Source organism: Epinephelus lanceolatus, chromosome 22 (assembly GCF_041903045.1).
Source record: "Epinephelus lanceolatus isolate andai-2023 chromosome 22, ASM4190304v1, whole genome shotgun sequence".
In the NCBI taxonomy this organism is placed as follows: domain Eukaryota; kingdom Metazoa; phylum Chordata; class Actinopteri; order Perciformes; family Serranidae; genus Epinephelus; species Epinephelus lanceolatus.
Genome location: NC_135755.1, coordinates 24,816,934 through 24,835,329, shown reverse-complemented (window position 1 = coordinate 24,835,329; position 18,396 = coordinate 24,816,934). Strand labels below are relative to the sequence as shown.

General features: G+C 46.5%; 1 protein-coding gene across 13 annotated transcripts in view; it reads left to right on the top strand.

The window, feature by feature from the left end:
• Positions 1-18,396, top strand: part of ppargc1a (peroxisome proliferator-activated receptor gamma, coactivator 1 alpha) — a 307,965-nt gene that overhangs the window by 272,494 nt on the left and 17,075 nt on the right. For 7 of the 13 annotated variants that reach the window (XM_033652042.2, XM_033652041.2, XM_033652034.2 and 4 more), the window contains exons 2-4: positions 2,016-2,195; positions 16,660-16,854; positions 17,866-17,991. In XM_033652042.2, the coding sequence (XP_033507933.2) occupies positions 2,016-2,195; positions 16,660-16,854; positions 17,866-17,991 (501 nt within the window). The remainder of the gene's footprint in view (positions 1-2,015; positions 2,196-16,659; positions 16,855-17,865; positions 17,992-18,396) is intronic. The other 6 variants (XM_033652043.2, XM_078164440.1, XM_033652035.2 and 3 more) reach the window with 1 other exon arrangement.

The window sequence follows — 18,396 nt, the reverse complement described above, 5'->3', positions numbered from 1 at the left end:
GTTCTTTTAATCTTATCTTACCTTTTCCTGCGTTATGATAAAAGTGCATACAGATAATAAGGCACATCAAAAGGATACTTAGTCGTCCCCTTTTTCCTAATTTACCGAGTCCATCCAGCTTGTTGTGGGCATTCACCTGGCTATACTTACTGGTGTGCATACAGGATGCTTCTCTGTAACTAAACGATGCGGTCTGGCTGCATCTGTGTGGTCATCTAGGCTGCGTGATGAGAATATGAGAACTAAGACTGCCTTCGTTTGATAAAAGTAAGGATGTGTTGTTTCATGTAAGGGATTGCTTTTCATTCAGGTGCGCTCCTTTGCACTTTAATCACCGGAGCATACACGCACCCTGTCACTTTCCCCAGGTAGGCTTCAGGAGAGAGTCTTTACCGTCAAGCAAACAAAACGCACGCGTATTCTCGAAGGTTTTTTTTGTCTTATGTCATGAAATGTAACGCATGTAGACTCGAGAAAGAACCCGTGCTCTTTCTGTGAGAGAACTGTCATCCAGGATGTCAGTACTTCCTCTAATAATCTTCCCCTAGCAGGTGCTTTTATGTGCGATGCGTGCGTAAATCAGCGGAGCGCTGTGGTGCGCCCTGATTGTCTGTCTGGCGGCGCTATTTCATTAGTCCACCAAGAAGTCCATAAGATAATTGGGCACAGGACGTCCAGCCTCTGAATATCCTCACATCTTTGCCACCGTTTTTTCTCCATTCCGTGCCTTGTCACGCTGGATCATCACAGGGAAAGCCTAAGACGCAGTGAATCTGTCCCCTTCGCTGCTGCGGTTGCAACACAACGGATTTGTCTCATCATAGTCTAAGTCATCGTGTATTCGCGTTGGTGCGAATCCGACGACAGATGAACTGTGACACCGGTGTCTGGGTGGTTTTTCCTACTTGGCACAGCATCCGTCTCCAAGCTTTGCCTGAGCCGAACCCGTCTCTCATCCCTCCTCAGTCTGCGGGCCAAATACCTCCTGGCTTCGCCCGAGGATATCTATTTTATATCTGTCTTAAGGCCATGCTGTAGCGTTCATACAATGGCTGACGTGTTGTCAACAAAATTAGGAGTGTGTATCCTATTAGGCAGGAGCCATGGAGCTGTTTTGTCAGGGTTGGATTTGCATGTGCACAGGCACAGGCACAGAGTGTAAACACGCCAAGGCTCTGCTGTGTTTTACCTTTTTAATGATCACTGACTCCAGATTTCAAAGTTTGCTGCTGTTTCAGCTGTTGGAATATTATCCATAATGATGTCTCTTATTCTGTGCAACATCAAGAAATAGGGATTGTATGAAATGACACATATCTGTCATTCTAAATGATCTTGCAAAATCAGCTAAGCCCCATAAACTTGTCGCCTCCTCTCTCACGTCTGCTAAAACACCTTTTCACACCACCAAAAGCCCTGTTTATTTCCAGTCCAGGGCCCCTCACTTGCAGCCAGAACAGAGCTGTGTGATGATAAGTGTGGGGAGGAAGCAGTAACAGCTGCTACATACAGTACACATTGGCTAGATTACATAAAAGTGGCTGGTGAATAACAAAATGTCAACAGGCAGCGTTTAGTAGCACGGAGGCCAGCACCAATGGCAGCGCTCGGGGAGTGGTGGTGGGAGGGCACGGCGTTCTGCACGGTCGGGCAGAAGCAGAGCAGAGACAGGTTGCAGGTTTGCATGTCGTGCAAAACGAGCTGACCTGCGGAACTGTTCTGATCACAATCAATCGAGTCATAGTCAGAAGAGTAATAAAGTGAAAGTGGCAGACGTCCAAATTATCAGGGATTTTGGACTTAAGTTGTCATTTGGATGAGAGGCTTAGGCTTTGTGCGTTATACAATGTATGGATTTCCTTTGTTTCGGACTCAACAGCAGGTTTTCAGAAGACTTTTGACTCCTGTCCAGATTTGGATTCCCCCATTGTTTTCAAACTTGGCACAAAGAATTCAGTGTCTGATTTGCATATGAAAGAGATCATCTTACTATGCTTGTTTTTTTGCCTCTCCAGTGTGCTGCCTTGGTTGGTGAAGACCAGCCCCTCTGCCCAGACCTCCCTGAACTTGACCTCTCAGAGCTGGATGTCAGTGACTTAGATGCAGACAGCTTCCTGGGTGGCCTCAAATGGTACAGTGACCAATCAGAGATTATTTCCACCCAGTATGGCAACGATGCATCCAGTCTTTTTGAGGTAAGTCAAGCTCACGTAGTTTTCCTTTACATGTATGCATGCATTGCCTTCATTTGATATTTATAACATGACAAGCATTATGCTGCTGTGGAACATCTTTGCACCCACACTGATTCCATTATATGCTCTCCCAGGGGTCAGGAGTGAGCTGGGCTAACAACATGCCCTAGCAAACACCACGCGCTTGAATGTGAGCCAGACAAAATGTACATCTGTTTCCAGTTTACAAACATGCTTTTACATTGCTCCGAAGAACAAAAGGGGAGATAACGTGAAGAACGATAAGCCCGGGAGGACCTTTGTCCCCTTGCTTGCATCCTGGCTGCGACTGTAGGCTCTCTTATCAAAACTTTGAGCATTTATTTCAGCCCAGAGTCAGTAATGCGGCAGACATCTGAAGGAACACTCTGGTAGTAAACTCGTGGACACGGCAGCTGTGTTGCAAAACGCTTCTCAAAGGTTGGGGTGTAAAACTTTAATCTCTGCTTCCCCTCCTCTCTCCCTCTCCTTTTCTTTCTCTCTGTCTCCTCCTATCCCTCTCTTTCCATCCGACTCTTCTCTTTCTGTCCTCACCCGGTGACAAACGAAGTCCACAGAGGGTGATGATCTGGCCAGGGCCATAAAGCCATCGGTCTTGGGACTGAGTTCCAGTCCCCAGTTCATTATAAGCCTTTATCAGTGCCAGAGATAGACAAGAAAGACTGAGATTGGATGCTTTAGCCTCGCCTCGGGAGGAAAAACCCTGTCTGAGAAGCATGTGTGTGCCTGTGGCCCTGTCATGTGGTCACGTTTTCAGGGGGCTCTGTTTTGTGTTTTGTGTGTGTGCGTGCCTCCTCAGTGGTCTTGCAGGCAACAGTTGATAACAGGCTAAATTCTTTCCACGTTTGACCTCCTCCCTAGCACTGCCACCTTTTCAGAGTCTCTTTATATCACCACACATTCTACCTCTGTGGACCACCCCAACACACACACACACACGCGCACATGCACAGAGGAAGGGGTGCCTTAAGTACTAGCTGGTGTGACCGTGGCTCCTCTGTCGTCTGAGAGTGATATGGCTTACAGCCACTGAGTGGCTCTGGGGATGGATAAAAATACCAATGAGAGTGTGTGTATGTGCTTGTGTGTGTGTGTGTGTGTGTGTGTGTGTGTGTGTGTCATTTTAAAACACAATGGAACTTAGCACCCACTGAGGACCCTGATGAGGAAACTAGCTCTGAGCAAGAAGCTGTGTGTTACTTCCAATGTGAGAAAGAGCTTGTATTAGTGTGTCTGCAAGGGCGCATGCTCGTGCACACCGGCGCACGTGTTTGCATCCACACCAGTACTGTAAATTGCAGTAAGTGGGTGATGTTTTCACACACCGAGCAAGCCAGCAGCTATTGTGTTATGCTGAGGATATGGAAAGGCTTCTAATCAAGCAGTGCAAACTGGGGTTTCAAAGCGAGTAATGCATTTCTCTGACCAGGGATTTTTTTTTTTTTTTTTTTCCATCTTTGGAAAGTTTCAAGTCACCATATGAAGTGCTCAGTTCATCATACGGCAGGACCCAGCTAATCCTACTTAATCTGACAGGGGAAAGTTTGCCGCTCGGCAAGGATCAGAAAGCTGGGGCTGCAGCTGTACTTCCTGCGCCCCCCCTGATTGGCCTCTACACAGGGCAGAGAAGCATCCAATCAAAAGTTTAACATTAGAGAACATGTTAATCACCAGCCTGATTTAAATCCTGCATGTGTATTCATTGTTTTCTTGCATTTTCCCCTCTTTCATGCATATATACATCCACTTAACAAATCAGCGTGTGTGTGTGTGTGTGTGTGTGTGTGTGTGTGTTTTAAGAAAAAGCAGGTAGCAGCTGATCAAGGCTGCCCTGAGTAACATGTGTAACAGCTGGGTGCAGCTATCACGCTGAGGCCCCTCTTTTAAAAGTCCCCATCAAACAACATGCTCTGGAAGTTTGAGCCACCTTCATTAGTTCAAGTAAGTCAACTGTTGAAATGATTTGCAGCTCAGACAGAAAGACAAACACCTACTGCTTTTCTTGGACCAGGCTTTTTCTTCAGGTTCCATGTGACAGACAGCAGCAAATGAGGAAACAGAGTTTGACTCGGTTATGCAGTAAAGTCAGGACTGGGAACAGCGCTGTCACATTAAACAAAGTCTTATGTGATGATTAAGGGAAAAATACAAATTGCTTACACCCTGTATAAGCAGTGTTAAGTAGTGTGTGTATGGATGCAAATGAGTCCATGTTTCTGTCTGAGTATGTGTGTGTGTGTGTTCTGTTCCGTAAGCAACATACGGTCTTAGATCACAAGCTGTCCCCTGGCTGGCCTTTTGCTCCGTTCCCTGCCACTGTCCCAACTGTCCCTGACACGAAATGTGAAGAATGATACACCTCAACCCCCACCGCCACCCGCCTCTAGTAACACACACACAGACACACATAACAGCTATCGCTCCTGGCACAGTGTGTTTGACACCTCTTCAAAACGGGCCGACCGTGAAAGTCCACAGTCTATTTTGGGCTGCAGTTGTTAAGGGGTGGTTACTCCAATAAGTTCCCAATGTACTGCCAAAGATAATAGCATAGAAGCGTGACACAAAGTCTTTTTAACCGCAGGACCCCAGTCAGATTTTATGTCGAGCTGCGACTGTTTGATGGATGGAAACTTGTCTCGTTGGTTTTAGCTTTATCGGATTCCGACATGGACGTCCCGGTGGCGGTCGCGCTGGGATCGCCACATCACACAGACAAATGTGTCTACGTGAATATGCAAGAAAATTGGCACCAAGTTTACCTCCTGACATGTTATCGCCGCTGTACCTGTCCTGTTGTGAGATACGCTGATGATAGATGGACAGGTGGGACAAAGGGACAAGGGCAGATAAAGAAAAGCGAAACAAAGGGAGGCGCAGGGATAGACAGAAAAGGCCAACAGATGACAAGACAGACAGACAGACAGACAAGGGGACAGATGGGTAGTGAAAGAGACAAATGTAGAGAGCAGGAGAAGCTTGGACTTGTGCCAGCCCAAATCAAAGCCCACGGATTGGAAGTAAAAGGTTGTGGGCTTTGCAGGTAGTAAAATAAGATGCCAGGGCTTAAAGCATTACTCAGATATTGCATAGGGACTTGCTGCGAGGGTGGGCGCACGTGAGCATACATATGTGGGCCGTGTCGGTCATGCAAAGTCTTTATATTCCTCCAACGGGATGTGGTTTACGATGGCATCAGACTTTGTGAGGCATGATGCCGCTTTGTTGTGCTTGTTTGAGCATTTTCGGACAGATGCTCAGGCGCTTATTTTTAAGCAAAGGCAGATTAGATTGATTGGGTCATCTTTAGCAGGCTTTGATAAAAACATGCTGCGATGAAATGTTTTCCTCAGGGCGGCCCTTCCTTCCCCGTGTAAGCACAGATTAGCTCACACACTTGTTGGGTGCTCCCGTGAGCTGAAACAGGAGTGCGCACAAAGTCATGGAGCCTTTGAGAGGAATTGTCACGCCCACACACACACACACAGACAGCAGAGACCCTTATTGTCCCTGTTCCTACTCCCTGCTGAATGCCGCTTGCGTTTATTTTGCAAATTTATGCTGACATTTGAGAGTACACCACCCGCACCAGTTCACCGCTCCAGCAAAGGGTGTATGAATTATCATATTCCACTGTATAATATGATTTTCTCAAGTGAGTCTTATTAGAATACACCATACTTTCCTCATCTCGACTTCCCTTCAGTTTTTCCTGTGCTGATACATTGTTTGCACTGTCTGATGGAAGGAATCCTCCATCACTGTCGAAACTGAAGGCGAGCCGCGCTTTCACACCCGCGGCTATGCTGTTTCAAGATACACAAATGAGAGAGGGAGCGCAGACAAGTAGCCGCAAACGTATAGTAGAGAGATGCAGACTTGGGCTGTCCAAGCCTGTGTCATCTCGGAGCGTCTGTCAGATCCACTCCACAACAAGAGCTCTCAACCCGCCACCCTGCAACACTGTGGGCTTTGCTCTCTGCAATCCTGTCTCTCTCTCCCTCCCCCTTTCCTCCCTCTGTCTTTTTTTGCTCCCAAGGCAAAGCATTTGTTCCTGGCTGATGGGAAGTTGAAGCTGCAGCGGCTAAACAAATATATTCTGGCCTCCAACAATCGCTTCTGGAGAGAGAGGCTGCAAGGAGGAAGGGGAGCGAGGCGGGGAAAAATAAAGGGATAGTGAGCAGGGTGGTGGCCAAAAAAAAAAAAAAAGTCCCCTCGGGGTATATTTTGAAAAAGAGCAAGGGAACATCCTTTGGTCTGGTGGTGGCTGCTTGGCTGCATGTCTAGCTCTCACCCCCTCTCCCTCACACTCACACACACACTCATCCCACGCTCCCAGTGGGCCCGCTGCTGCTGATTGAGGCATGGTTTGGTGTTCGTGCCCCAGCTGATCCCCTGCCCCCAGTGGATACCCGTCTCTCTCATCACACTGGAGCCACCGGTGTGTACGTGTGCATGCACGTGTGTGTCTTTTTTTTGTAATTGAGACACCCTATACAAAGTTCAGATAGTGGTCTTTTCTGGCTAGACACAACACTATCATTGCTTTCTGTTTCGTGTGTTCGCTTGTGTGTGTATTGGGTGGGAATGACTATTTTTAGTACCTGGGGTAATCTCCACTAAGAGCCTTTCAGGGCTGTTTCACTTAAACCTGGCCAAAACACTAAGCCAATAATCCACCACCCCCCCACCCCCATACTCTCTCTCACATACACACACACATAGACACATGCACACACACACACGGCAACATGTTGCAATGATGCCATGTGATAAGACCAACCTTCCCTGTATTATTTAGTAGCGTACACTTTGGAGTGGGAGAAAGGTATAAACAGTGGATTCCTAGAATGCTTTCATACTCGCGACAGAGAAAGCGCAAGATGGTGTTTGCATAGAGATGAAATGAACTGATCAAAGAGTGACAGGGAGAAGGGTGCAAAGGACAGAGTGAAAGTGATAGCCAGTAGTGAGAAAACAGCACCAAGAACAGACGAAAAGGGGAAACCTCGACAGAGAGAGAGGGAAGCGGATGGAGAGGGGCCTTCAATCAGTGAGTGCTGTGATTCATGGTGAAGCGCTATCAGTCTTGGGCGATAGGCTGCTTCCCCTCTCCAGGAAAGGCCAATCGATCCCAGGTGTGTGTATGTGTGTGTTTGTGTATGTACTCCGTGCCAACATGCCCAGCAGTGGCAGGAGCCTCCGCCAGCCCTTCTGCTCTGGTAGTTTGCCATATTCTGTCAATCTCTGTGTGTTTGTGTCACAGCTTCCAAAGAACTTTGTTGATTCTGAACAATAATTAATAATTTAGAGGACAAATGGTGGTCTGTTAGCAGTTAATTAAAAAATACAAATAATGAAGTTATGGGATGAACTGGCAGGCATTAAAGAGTGATTTAATACCAGACTGAAAATAGGTGTTTCACTGCTCTTTCTGGTCAGAGGTGCGGTATCTCTGACTTTTGGCAGTTAAAGGGATAGTTCACAATACATCATTTTCCTCATACCTGTAGAGCTATTCATCAATCAAGATTGTTTGGTCGTGAGTTGCAGAGTGTTGGAGATATCAACTGTAGAAATGTCTGCCTTCTCTTGAATGAAATAGCACAAGATGGCACTCAAAGCGCCAAAAAGTACATTTGAAAAATCATGACCCAGTTGCTCAAGATATTCTGCAGACCTTGTTGTGGGCATTTACATGTAGGAACTATTTTCTTTCTACCAAACTACATTCGCCAACTGTATCACTGCGCAGATGGAAGCGTGCATCTACTGCTAGCTCACACTTCAGCTGAGGATGATGACATGAATGTTCACACCTCGCTCTGTCATGAGCATCCATGAGTAAATGCTTGCTTCCTTCTACCCAGGTCAGCAGGTGTAGTTCGGTAGAAAGAAAATAGTCCCTACATGAAACTGCTCACAACAAGGTCTGTGGATTATCTGGAGTAACTGGGTCATGATTTCTGGAAAGAGACATTGCTATTGAGTTTTTCAAATGTATTTTTTTTGGCCTCTTGAGCACCACAAGTGCCATCTAGTTACATTATATTCAAGTGACAACAGACATCTCAACGGCCGATACCTCCAACGCTCGGCAGCTCACGCCCAGAATAATCTAAAGTGATGAATTGCACCACAGGTAAGTGGAAGAATATGTATTTCTGACTTTGGGACGGACTGCCGCTTTAAGTGTGGTCAGAGGTGAGCGCTGCTGGACCTGTAGGCTCACCCAGCAGTGATGTCATTGAGCACACCTGCACATGACTGCAGCAAGGTGAGAAGTTAAACAGCTATAGGTCAGCAAAAACAAGATCAGCCGGTGTGAACTTGCTCGTCCAATTAGCTCTGATTAGCCTTGTGCCATAGCAGATACCATGTTAGTCCAGCACAGTCAAGTTGAGAGAGCAGAGTTGTGATGTTGCTCTTGGATTATATCGTCAGGGAAAAGCATTCGGTCAGAACGTGTACAGTTTGTGTTATAATTCAGGCAATCTGATTTTAACACATCCTTGGCTGAGCTTTGTCGCCCATGCAGAAAAAAACCCTCCCCATTCTAACTAAGCTTTATGATGTGCACTGCATGCTTATAGCTCCAGCTTATTCCCCCCTGAAGCATTTAAGTCTGCACAGGCCTCAAATAGTTCAAGAGGCTCTCCGAGGCTCTGCTGATGCATGAGTGACTGGATGCTTGGATGACTCACTTGCTGCCCAATCAGTAGCTCCTGAGCCTAAACTGAAGGCAGAAGCTTTTACAGACATTTGGTCACTGCAGATATAAAACACACCTTCCACTGCGCTTTTTGTAAAACAAAAACGTACATGAATATATTATTTGGTGTTCAGAAGGACTAGTGGAAAAGTTCATCTCAAGAAAATGGATGTTATAGATGGGTATGGACATGGGTTGGAGCTCAAAAAAGATTGGGGTTTATCCCTAGGGCTAATTGACTCTTGCAAGTAATTAATACTTGTATCAAGTATTTGCTATAAACATGAATATTTGGCACAAGCACAGCTATAGCAAGCATGTTTTTTATCAGGTGTTGTGAAATATGTGTATTGTGAAATTGTGAAGTGGTGTATCCGGGATAAATCTGCTGCATTTATCCACCATGACAGTGCTGTTGACCTCAGGAAGTCAACAGCTCTAAAATTGTCTGCTTGTTAATCAGCTCTTTCCAGTAGACCATTTTCAGGCTATACCGTGGCCAGCCAAACCTCTTTTCATATGGCTGTGGGCTGTGTTGTATAATAACTTGATGGGCAGATTGGGAAGGGATTTCGAGTGTTGGACGCTTGTCATCAAGTGGTCAGTGACCATTGATCATTCTGCATTTGGCAGACGTTTCGCAGTCGAGTAGTGTGTGCAGGTGTGGCAGCCGCGCTCGGCTAAATGTAAGCAGTGAAAGGCGAGCCTATCCAAACTAAAGGCAACATGATCAGTATTCCACAGAGAATAGATCCTAGATTAAGATGAAATACATTCCATGTTGATGCTACAAAGAAAGACTCTGAGAGCTTTCATGCCCCCCTCCAATCATTTCTCATAGTACCCCCGCCTTACGTCAATGACTTGGGATTGTATCGACTTAAGTGCACGATTTCTTTGATGTGTTTTCATTTCTTTACTTGTAGAGATAGGCGCATCCCCACATCGTTACCACTCACACTACATGCAACGGCTTGTGAAGTCCTCCATGTTTGACCACTGCTACCACACGTGCAGCCCATACACATATGGCACTTGAAAGTGTGCAAGAAAAAAAACCCCTGCTCAGATAACATGCTCACAAAGTCACTCAGGGATAAGAAGCATACACACTGCAGTGGCAGCCTCCTACCTGGATCCAGGAGCGAAAAGGCACTCGCTCGCGCACACAGAAGTCAAGGTAAAAGATAATGCGTTTATTTAGTAATCAGCAAATAGCTTTTATGCAGTGGGTAAGTGGTGAAGCCTGTGAGGCCTTGATAAGATCGTTTGCTTTCAGGCGTTTCCCTTTCGCACCACGTATGGCATTGAGTGCAAATTGAATAGGGTGACCTTTTTTGCCGCAGAATCAAATTGACTGCATTTCCCCCAAAAGATTCTGCCATTTCAATTACCATAAATTTGTGATATTGCGTCCCCCTGTCATATGCGCGAACACATGCACACAAAGATGTAGAATAGGACAATGACACAGGAAACGCAGCTTTTGTTTGAAACGCCGTAGACCACTATATCTTGTCCACTGTACCCCTGGCTCTCCTTTGCTTTGGCATCTTTCCGAGGAAGACATTACTGTGACAAATGAAACGCCGCAAACCCTCGACGGGCTTGGCAGGGCCTGAAAGGTCAGGAGCTGCATTTGTGTGCAGGTGTGCGCATGTGTGTGCGTGTGAGTGGCTGAGTGTAAAGGTGGTGTCAGCAGTGGATAATAACACTGAGTCCTCGGTGCGAAAAACAAGAAGTTCTGGTCCGTTCTGCTCCCCTCGCAAATCTATGTAAATGTCAGAACCAAAGTGACCAGCCTTCAGTGTGTGTGTGTGTGTGTATGTGTCTGTGTGTGTAATTGTTTTATGGACAGCTACGCTTGACTGCTGATGGCAGACTTACTGTCCAGCCAGGAAATGTGGCATTGTCCATTTAGCAAGATGGACATTGGAAACAGCCTCTGTGCTCCTTTTTTCCTGCCTCCCCCCTGCACTCGCTCTGTCCCCCCTCCCTGTGTTCCTCCAGCACATTATCAACAGTGTAACAGTATGTTCAAAGGCCCACTTGCTTAGTGGTGCACATTCAGAGCTGCCGACTTAAGCAAATAGCTATTTGCATGCCATTAGGCGAAAAAAGCAGAGGGAAGCACCATTCTTCATCCCATCTACGCATCTAGCTGAATATTCCTTATTCGCGTTCCAAACGCTCCAAATCTCAGTTTTTCTCCCCCTCCTGCTGTGACCGTCAAAGCGAGTCAGAGTCAGAGCAATCACAGCAATCAGGGTTTCCTCATGCCAGGCCGATTGGAAAGTCGCTGCCAAAACAAAAGAGTGAGTGTCCAATCATTATGATGGTGTGTGATTCTGTGGTGTTAGCAAACGCTTGCTTGGACCATCTGTTGGACGGCTGTAGAAGGAAAACAACAGCAGCTTGGGGCAGGGCTGTAGATGGGGAGGCTCCACCAGGACACACCGAAGCCCCTTGTGATCCTATCGGTTGTTTGGATAGCTGTGTGAGAGCACAAGTGTGCATGCATTTTATGCCGTGTTTGGATTGAAATATAAGGAGGATGTTTCACACGTTGTCTATCCAGCTGTTTGATCGCTGGGGTCCACTGCAGATCTTTCTGGTTGTGGAAAAGGTGCACAACTAAATTATTTTTGACCCAAAGTTAGACGGGACCTGGTGTGTCTGAAGGCGTGTGACAGCCTCATCTGATCTCGGCAGACGTGTGACAGAGTTCAGGTTGTTCGTTTTAGCAACAACAGCAGCAGCAAGGTTACCGGTCAAAGATATATTTTTTTTCCACAGAGAACTAGAAAGAACAGCGCTGCTAACATCCCTTGGGTAGGTGTCTCAATCGGATCTGGCCTGTGTCAGGATGTGTAACAACAGTTCTCTTTCTCTCTTTGGCTCCCTCTCTCACACACACAGAGATATCTCCTCTTCTCACTTTCTCTTTCCCTCTCTCTTTCCCCCATCAGCTCATCTGATAGTGCTCTAACAGTCTCAAATGGTTCCCAGGAGATGCATCAGCTCTGCACACACACACACACACACACACACACACACACACACACACACACACCCTGGTCCTCATTGATGGGTCGAACTGTTTCTGCACTGATGTATAACTCACGTAGCCTTCCAAACCGAGACAGACATCTGGCATGTAAACAGTCAGCTTCGGCAACAGCGCTCCTTCTTCATTCAGGGAGCTGCCATTTTTGTTTCAATAGAGGCAGAGAAATAGTGAATTCTTGCCAGGGCGGAGGGATTATCGCAAGACCAGTTGTGGCATTATAGCTAAGTAGGATGGAGAATCCTTAAATCAGCTGCCTGGTGCTTGGGCTGGACAATCTTGTCTGCATTTAGAGGGTGCAAGATTTAGCAATTTGTACCACAAACTGTCACGATAAGCCAGAATATATACTGAACTCAGTGTGGTGATAATAGAGGAGAGACAGAGGGGCCTGTGTCCAGAACATGTAGACCGCCGATATCTAGTCCATAGTATCATTTGCCTGGGAAATTGTTTCAAAATAACAAGATGCTCTATTGACTCCGCAGTCACTTGGAAAACAACAGGAGCCGTCACTTCGCTGCTACGTATTACTGAGCCAATCACGGCCCTGACCACAATGGAGGTTTAACACTTAGTTTTATGATTTGGAACATCGTCAGACTGTTTCACCGCTGCCTCACACACACAGACACCGACACACACAGGGACTTAACAATGTTATGTATGGCTTCATCGCTCCGTATAGGCCATAATCACCTTCTCTCCATCTCAGTAAGCTCATGCTAAATGACCAGACGTCTCTGGCGGCTGCCATGATTTGTCTCTCCACCGTGCATCGTGCCGTACCTTACCCTCCCTGCCTCTCCTTCCTCCCCTCCTTCTCCGCTGCCATATGTTGTGCCTGTGTGACCGGCCGACGTGTCAGGCCTGACTAACGCCTTAACGGCAAGGCTGACGTTGATTTATTTCCTCTGAAATCTGGGGGCCGGGGGTAATAACACAGAATGACATTATTTGTTTATCAAATCCGAGGCTGCTTTTCTTGGCAGAGTCAAGATGTGACGACTTGATACCACCACCCCCCCCCCCCCCCCCCCCCCCCCCCCCCTCGCCACACGCACATATACCCCCCACAATTTCTGATTGTGCCATGATTAGAAGGTCTGGCTAGTCGCTTAACCTCATCCAAGGGAATGTTTTTGAAATCTGACAGAACAGGGAGCGGAGGGAAAAAATATAAAAGATTGAGATGAAGCAACGCAATTAAATTGTCAAGGCACAGATTTAACCCCGCCACGCAATTTAGGGGACAATTTATTAAGAATGTTTTCTGTCTGAACTAACTGGTTGCTACTCTTCTATCTGTGGAAGGAGAGAAGGAACGAGTGAGCAAAAGGAGACAGTGAGAATAAACAGTATTTTAAATACCAGATGACCCATTTAATGGGAGATATTTTATCTCCCCACATCCAGAGTGTCTGTCACATATTCTGCCTCTCATTTGAAGATAACGGCGGGGCTGTTTAGTCTGTTGAAACTTCATCTTGATGTTATTCAGTGATCGGGGTCTATCATTCTGGCACTTTCACAACACATTTGGTTCCTTTTAACGTGTAAATGATGCATTGCCCCAAAAAGCTCGTTAAAATTTGATCCCTGGCAAATTTGCTCAGGAGCTTGGAATCCTCAAGAAGCAATTAGCAGATTTAATTTGGCTATTTGCCCCAGTGTTCAGAAGTTGGTGTTTGTTTAAAGCAGCGCCTTCACCTTCCGTTATCAGCTGTGTGAATAGTATCTCCTGGAACACAATGCTGTGCTGTGGAACTCAATAAAAGAGTTAAAGGCAAGGACAACCTCAAAGACAGCCTGCTTGATAACAAAAGGGCCTCACCTAATAATGAACAACTGGAGTTGGCTTTCTTTTCTCCGACGTGGGGAAGCTGGGGTGAAGGAGGGGGAGAGAGGAGCTCTGCCAGCACTTGCCAGCATGTTTTATGGCTAATTGAAGCATTTGGAATAAAACAGCCACAAAATGGCACCCTTTAGAATTGGAGCGGGGTTAATATATTGTGATCCCACAATTAGCCCAGGATTGTTAAGATCTCTTTAATTCGGTGAGGTCCATTAAGCGGGATGGACGAGAAAGTGCTCCCACCGAGACAATTTTTCTCTCCTCTCTTTGTTCTTCGTGCCCTCTTTTCCTCTCAGCAGCTGCTGTAGTAATCAATATAAGTGGACATGGCCGTCAGCAGGTTGCTAGGTTATCCCAGCGTTACCCCCTTTGGGTGCCATAGCTCCTGAAGTCCACCCACACAGAGGTTTTGTTTATAAATATACAAGGGGCAGGTGAGTCATTGGTAGTAGATTGACTTTGGTGCAGAAACTCTGCAAGGTGTGGTCGTTATGCTGGCATGGAAAAGCTCGCCCTCCTGGACGGGGTATTAGATCATGCTCTCTCCAGGGTAGAAACGATCACTGAGGTTTGCTCTTTACCCCAGTTTCTCAAATCCCCACTTGGCCTATGAGTGCCTCCACTAGAGCCGCAGCAGCGGCTGCAGCATGATCGTCACGACTCAGGGTTTTACAAGTGTCTCTTTCAGAATATGAGAGTCCCTTCTGGGTTATCTTCGGGGATACAGTGTGCCTGTGGGAGCTTGCCAATTGGTGGAGGTTTTTTGAAACAGGATTGAAATCGCTACATTTGAGCCTGCCACAGCCTCAGAAATTCCCCAATCCTCTCCAAACCATGACATAATGAAGCTTGCACAACCCTCTCAACTTTAAATGTAACTAGTGTCACACTGTGGCACACACTGTAATTTCTACAGAATGTTTAGGTTTGAGCCGAGAGGTGAATAAAGCCCTACCCAAACACTGCATTGCCTGGATAGTTGGTTAGGTTGGACCCAAACAGATGGCTGGTTCATTAAAGACTCATTTGTGATAATCTAAAATGATCCTACTTTCAGTTTCTCATGCGAGGATGTATGTTTGGGCTAAGAAAAGGCTCCGGCTTTATCAGCAGTTAATACCTACCCGCTTAGTGCTCAGGTAATAACTTGGGATGCTGCAAAATGGGGAACATTTCAGTGGCATAGGGTTCCAGCACAGTGGATTTGAAGCTCCTTGCAAGTAATTAAACAGCATGCCACCTCATACAGAGCAATTTCCTGCAAGGCATTTGCTTGCCAATGCGGCATGGCCCCCAGTCTACGTCGTGTTATCTCTGTGAAATATGTCCCCTTTATCATTTTTTAATAATGACTGAGTGCTCATGTTGTTAGGAGAAAATCTACTCAATGAACATCAGATTAACGTTTTCCTCACTGTTAGCTAGCTAACTGAACGTCTATGATATCTGTGTCATCTATAAATGAAAATTGGAAAGGGGGGGGTGGCATTAAAATGACTGCTATCTCATTGGTAAATCCAAACCAGCTCCAAAAGTGCCATCCATGGTGGGCGTGTAATTATGTGAAATCAGTGGGGTAGACAGAAACAAGTGGGTGGGTGAATTTTGTGCATGTGGGGATCTGAGTCTTCTGAGGTATAGTGCTGGTATCTGAGAGGTTTGTGGCCCCCTTGGCATAATGATGGCCACACGCCGTCACCGAGCGATGATAATCCTGCCCTGTGCATAAAGGGATTTGTTCTTGTTGGGCTGGCCACAGAACATCCCGAGGTGACGACGCTGTTTATCTTTCCGCTGTCTTAAAGTCCCCTGGGCTTTTATGGCCCTGGAACTTACAGTTCCTGTTGTCACTTGTCACTGCGCAAAGGCACAGTTGTGCGCACACACACACACAAGCAGGAGCTGCATCCCTCTCACTCCTAATATCTATTCTCTCTATTCTTGTTTTTTTCCTCCACATACATGCATAGTTATTATCCCCAGCGAACCCCTGATGTCAATAGTTGGCAGCTCACATCTCCCTCACTCTTGCTATCCATATCCATATATTCATCTCTGTCTCTTTTTTCTCACACACAGTTATAATCTCTGCCGTTAAACAGCCAGCTGCAGCAAGCACACAGCTCCTCTGGTACATCAAAGAGGAGCTGAGTGGCAAGAACAAGCTTTATTTTTCATGAAATGTTGATGCAAACTTCCCGCCCATTGTGAACATCAGCTGTCATGCCAACATTTTAAATATATCACATTTATTTCGCATTAGCGGGTGGTAATTCGCCTTGTCTGAGGATTGCTTGCAAACATCTTGTCGGCAAGCCGATCGTCTCTCGATTCTGCGGGGGAAGAGAGAGGAGAGTCAACTTCCGCTCATTGTTTCCCTTACCCCAACAAACCCCTCCGTACCGCAGTGCACCCCGACCCATTCCTGTCTCCCCTAGATACTTGCCACTTGTCAGCCCTGGTAATGGGTTTCTTGGGGGAGATATTATTTTGGTCCAGTAAGCTGCGTGCTTAAAATATGAGTGACAGGCTTGACTCACTTGCACAGGGAGAGAATTTTGTTTTTAAAAAGGCTGCCAAAATAGAGCTAGCTATGCTGCTTGCAAAAAAAAAAAAGAGAAAAAATCTTCCCACTCTATTAACAATGAAAGCCTGCATGCAACCACCCACCACCTTTACTTCCCTGGAAGATAAAAAAAAGAGATGCAACTTCTCCTGACTAAAATGTCCTATTTTTCTTGTCTCTCTTATTTTGCTGTCTCCGTCTTCCCCCTTTCCCTCCTCCCCCAAGAAGATAGATGAAGAAAATGAGGCCAACTTGCTGGCAGTGCTTACAGAGACCCTGGACAGCATCCCGGTGGATGAGGACGGATTGCCTTCATTTGAGGCCTTGGCAGATGGGGACGTGACCAATGCCAGTGACCGGAGCTGTCCCTCCTCCCCTGACGGCTCGCCGCGCACCCCAGAGCCTGAGGAGCCTTCCCTGGTAGGACCACCAGCTTATCCTTCTCGAGATTCCCCCATCAGCGCCACTTCAGGGTCACAGCATATGTTATTCCTGAGACATGACCTCCAACCCTGTGCACACTGTTGCTTTTGTGCCAGTATATGGCAGACACTAGATAAGACTCTTCAACAAGACTGGGCAGCAAAAGTGGCCATTTGTCTGCTAGACTTCTGTATTTGGCAACGCCCACTTCACACTTTGCCACATTTGCCACAGTGTAGTCACTGTATGTGCAGTGAGAGCGTGCACAGATGCAGATGCGGGGAGGAAGTAAATGGAATGGATCAGTGTGTTTGCTGCTCAGTGCTAATTACATAACAGTGCTATTGTGGTGCCAATTCAATGATATGAACACTGTGGTGGGGCCAACTTTGGTTGACACAGTGCCACAGGCCCTGAAATCAAGCCGGCACATAATGAAAGTAAGGGGGGGGGGGAGAAATCCATCTCATCTCGTCTACTCTCAGTGGGTCTCGACTAATCCTCCCGTGCCCAAGCCATCTTTTTTGGCACAAAGTCAGGTCTCCAGATGAGAAGTCAGCTTACCTTTGCGCTCTTATTTTCACACATAACCATACCATCTGGGCTTTTCTCTAACTTTAAGGCTCTGACCTAAAATGTTATGTTATGTTCAGTTATAGTCCATTTTATTTCATGCCGGTCCCTTCCAAATGACCTTTAGCCACATGCCTGAGTGTGTTTATTCAATCACATTAGAGAAGCATGGCTTTGTGTACACAAAAACACCTGCACAGGGAGGAAAAAAAACTTGACTTGCTCTGCCACATGCTAGAAACTGCTTAAAAAATCTCTCATCTTTTAAATATGTCAGTGATTTTTATCTTTTCTAACTGCAGTATTGGTCTCTTTTGTTTGTACACTTACAAAGCACAAGGCTGTCTAATTGAAAGAAAATGGTAATTTGCACAACCCACGCTCAATTCCCCCTCCTTCACCACTTTCTCTTGTTCTGTTTGGGTCCATTCGCAGCTGATGAAGCTCCTTCTGGCACCCGCAAACTCCCAGCTCAGCTATAATCAATACACAGGTGGCAAGGCACAGAACCATGCAGCCAGCAGCAACCACCGGATCAGACCACCACCTGCCGTCGTCAAGGTAGGGACACACACAAACACACTCACACACAAATACGCGCACTGCCTTGCTGCTATTTCACTCCTGTACACACATTTTCTGTTAGTGTTTGTTTATCTCTCTCACTCTGTTCTTGCTCTGTCTGGTTTCTTGCTCTTTTTCTCTCTCCCTCTCACACTTTCTTGTTTTGGTGGCCGCCTTTAGAAGATGTTAGACTACTGCTCTAGTCTGCCATCCCAGGGGGCCATCTCGTAATGAAAACAGGCTGATTGCTGTTGGGCTTTCCAGGCGAGGCATCGGCACCGTTGTCTCATTAGCTCCACCACTTATCCGCCTTGGTATGGTGCCTGTTGAAAAAAAGGAGAAAAAAAAAACAGCGACAGGCACTCTTGCGGGAGAGATTGATGCCTTGAGACGACAAGATCA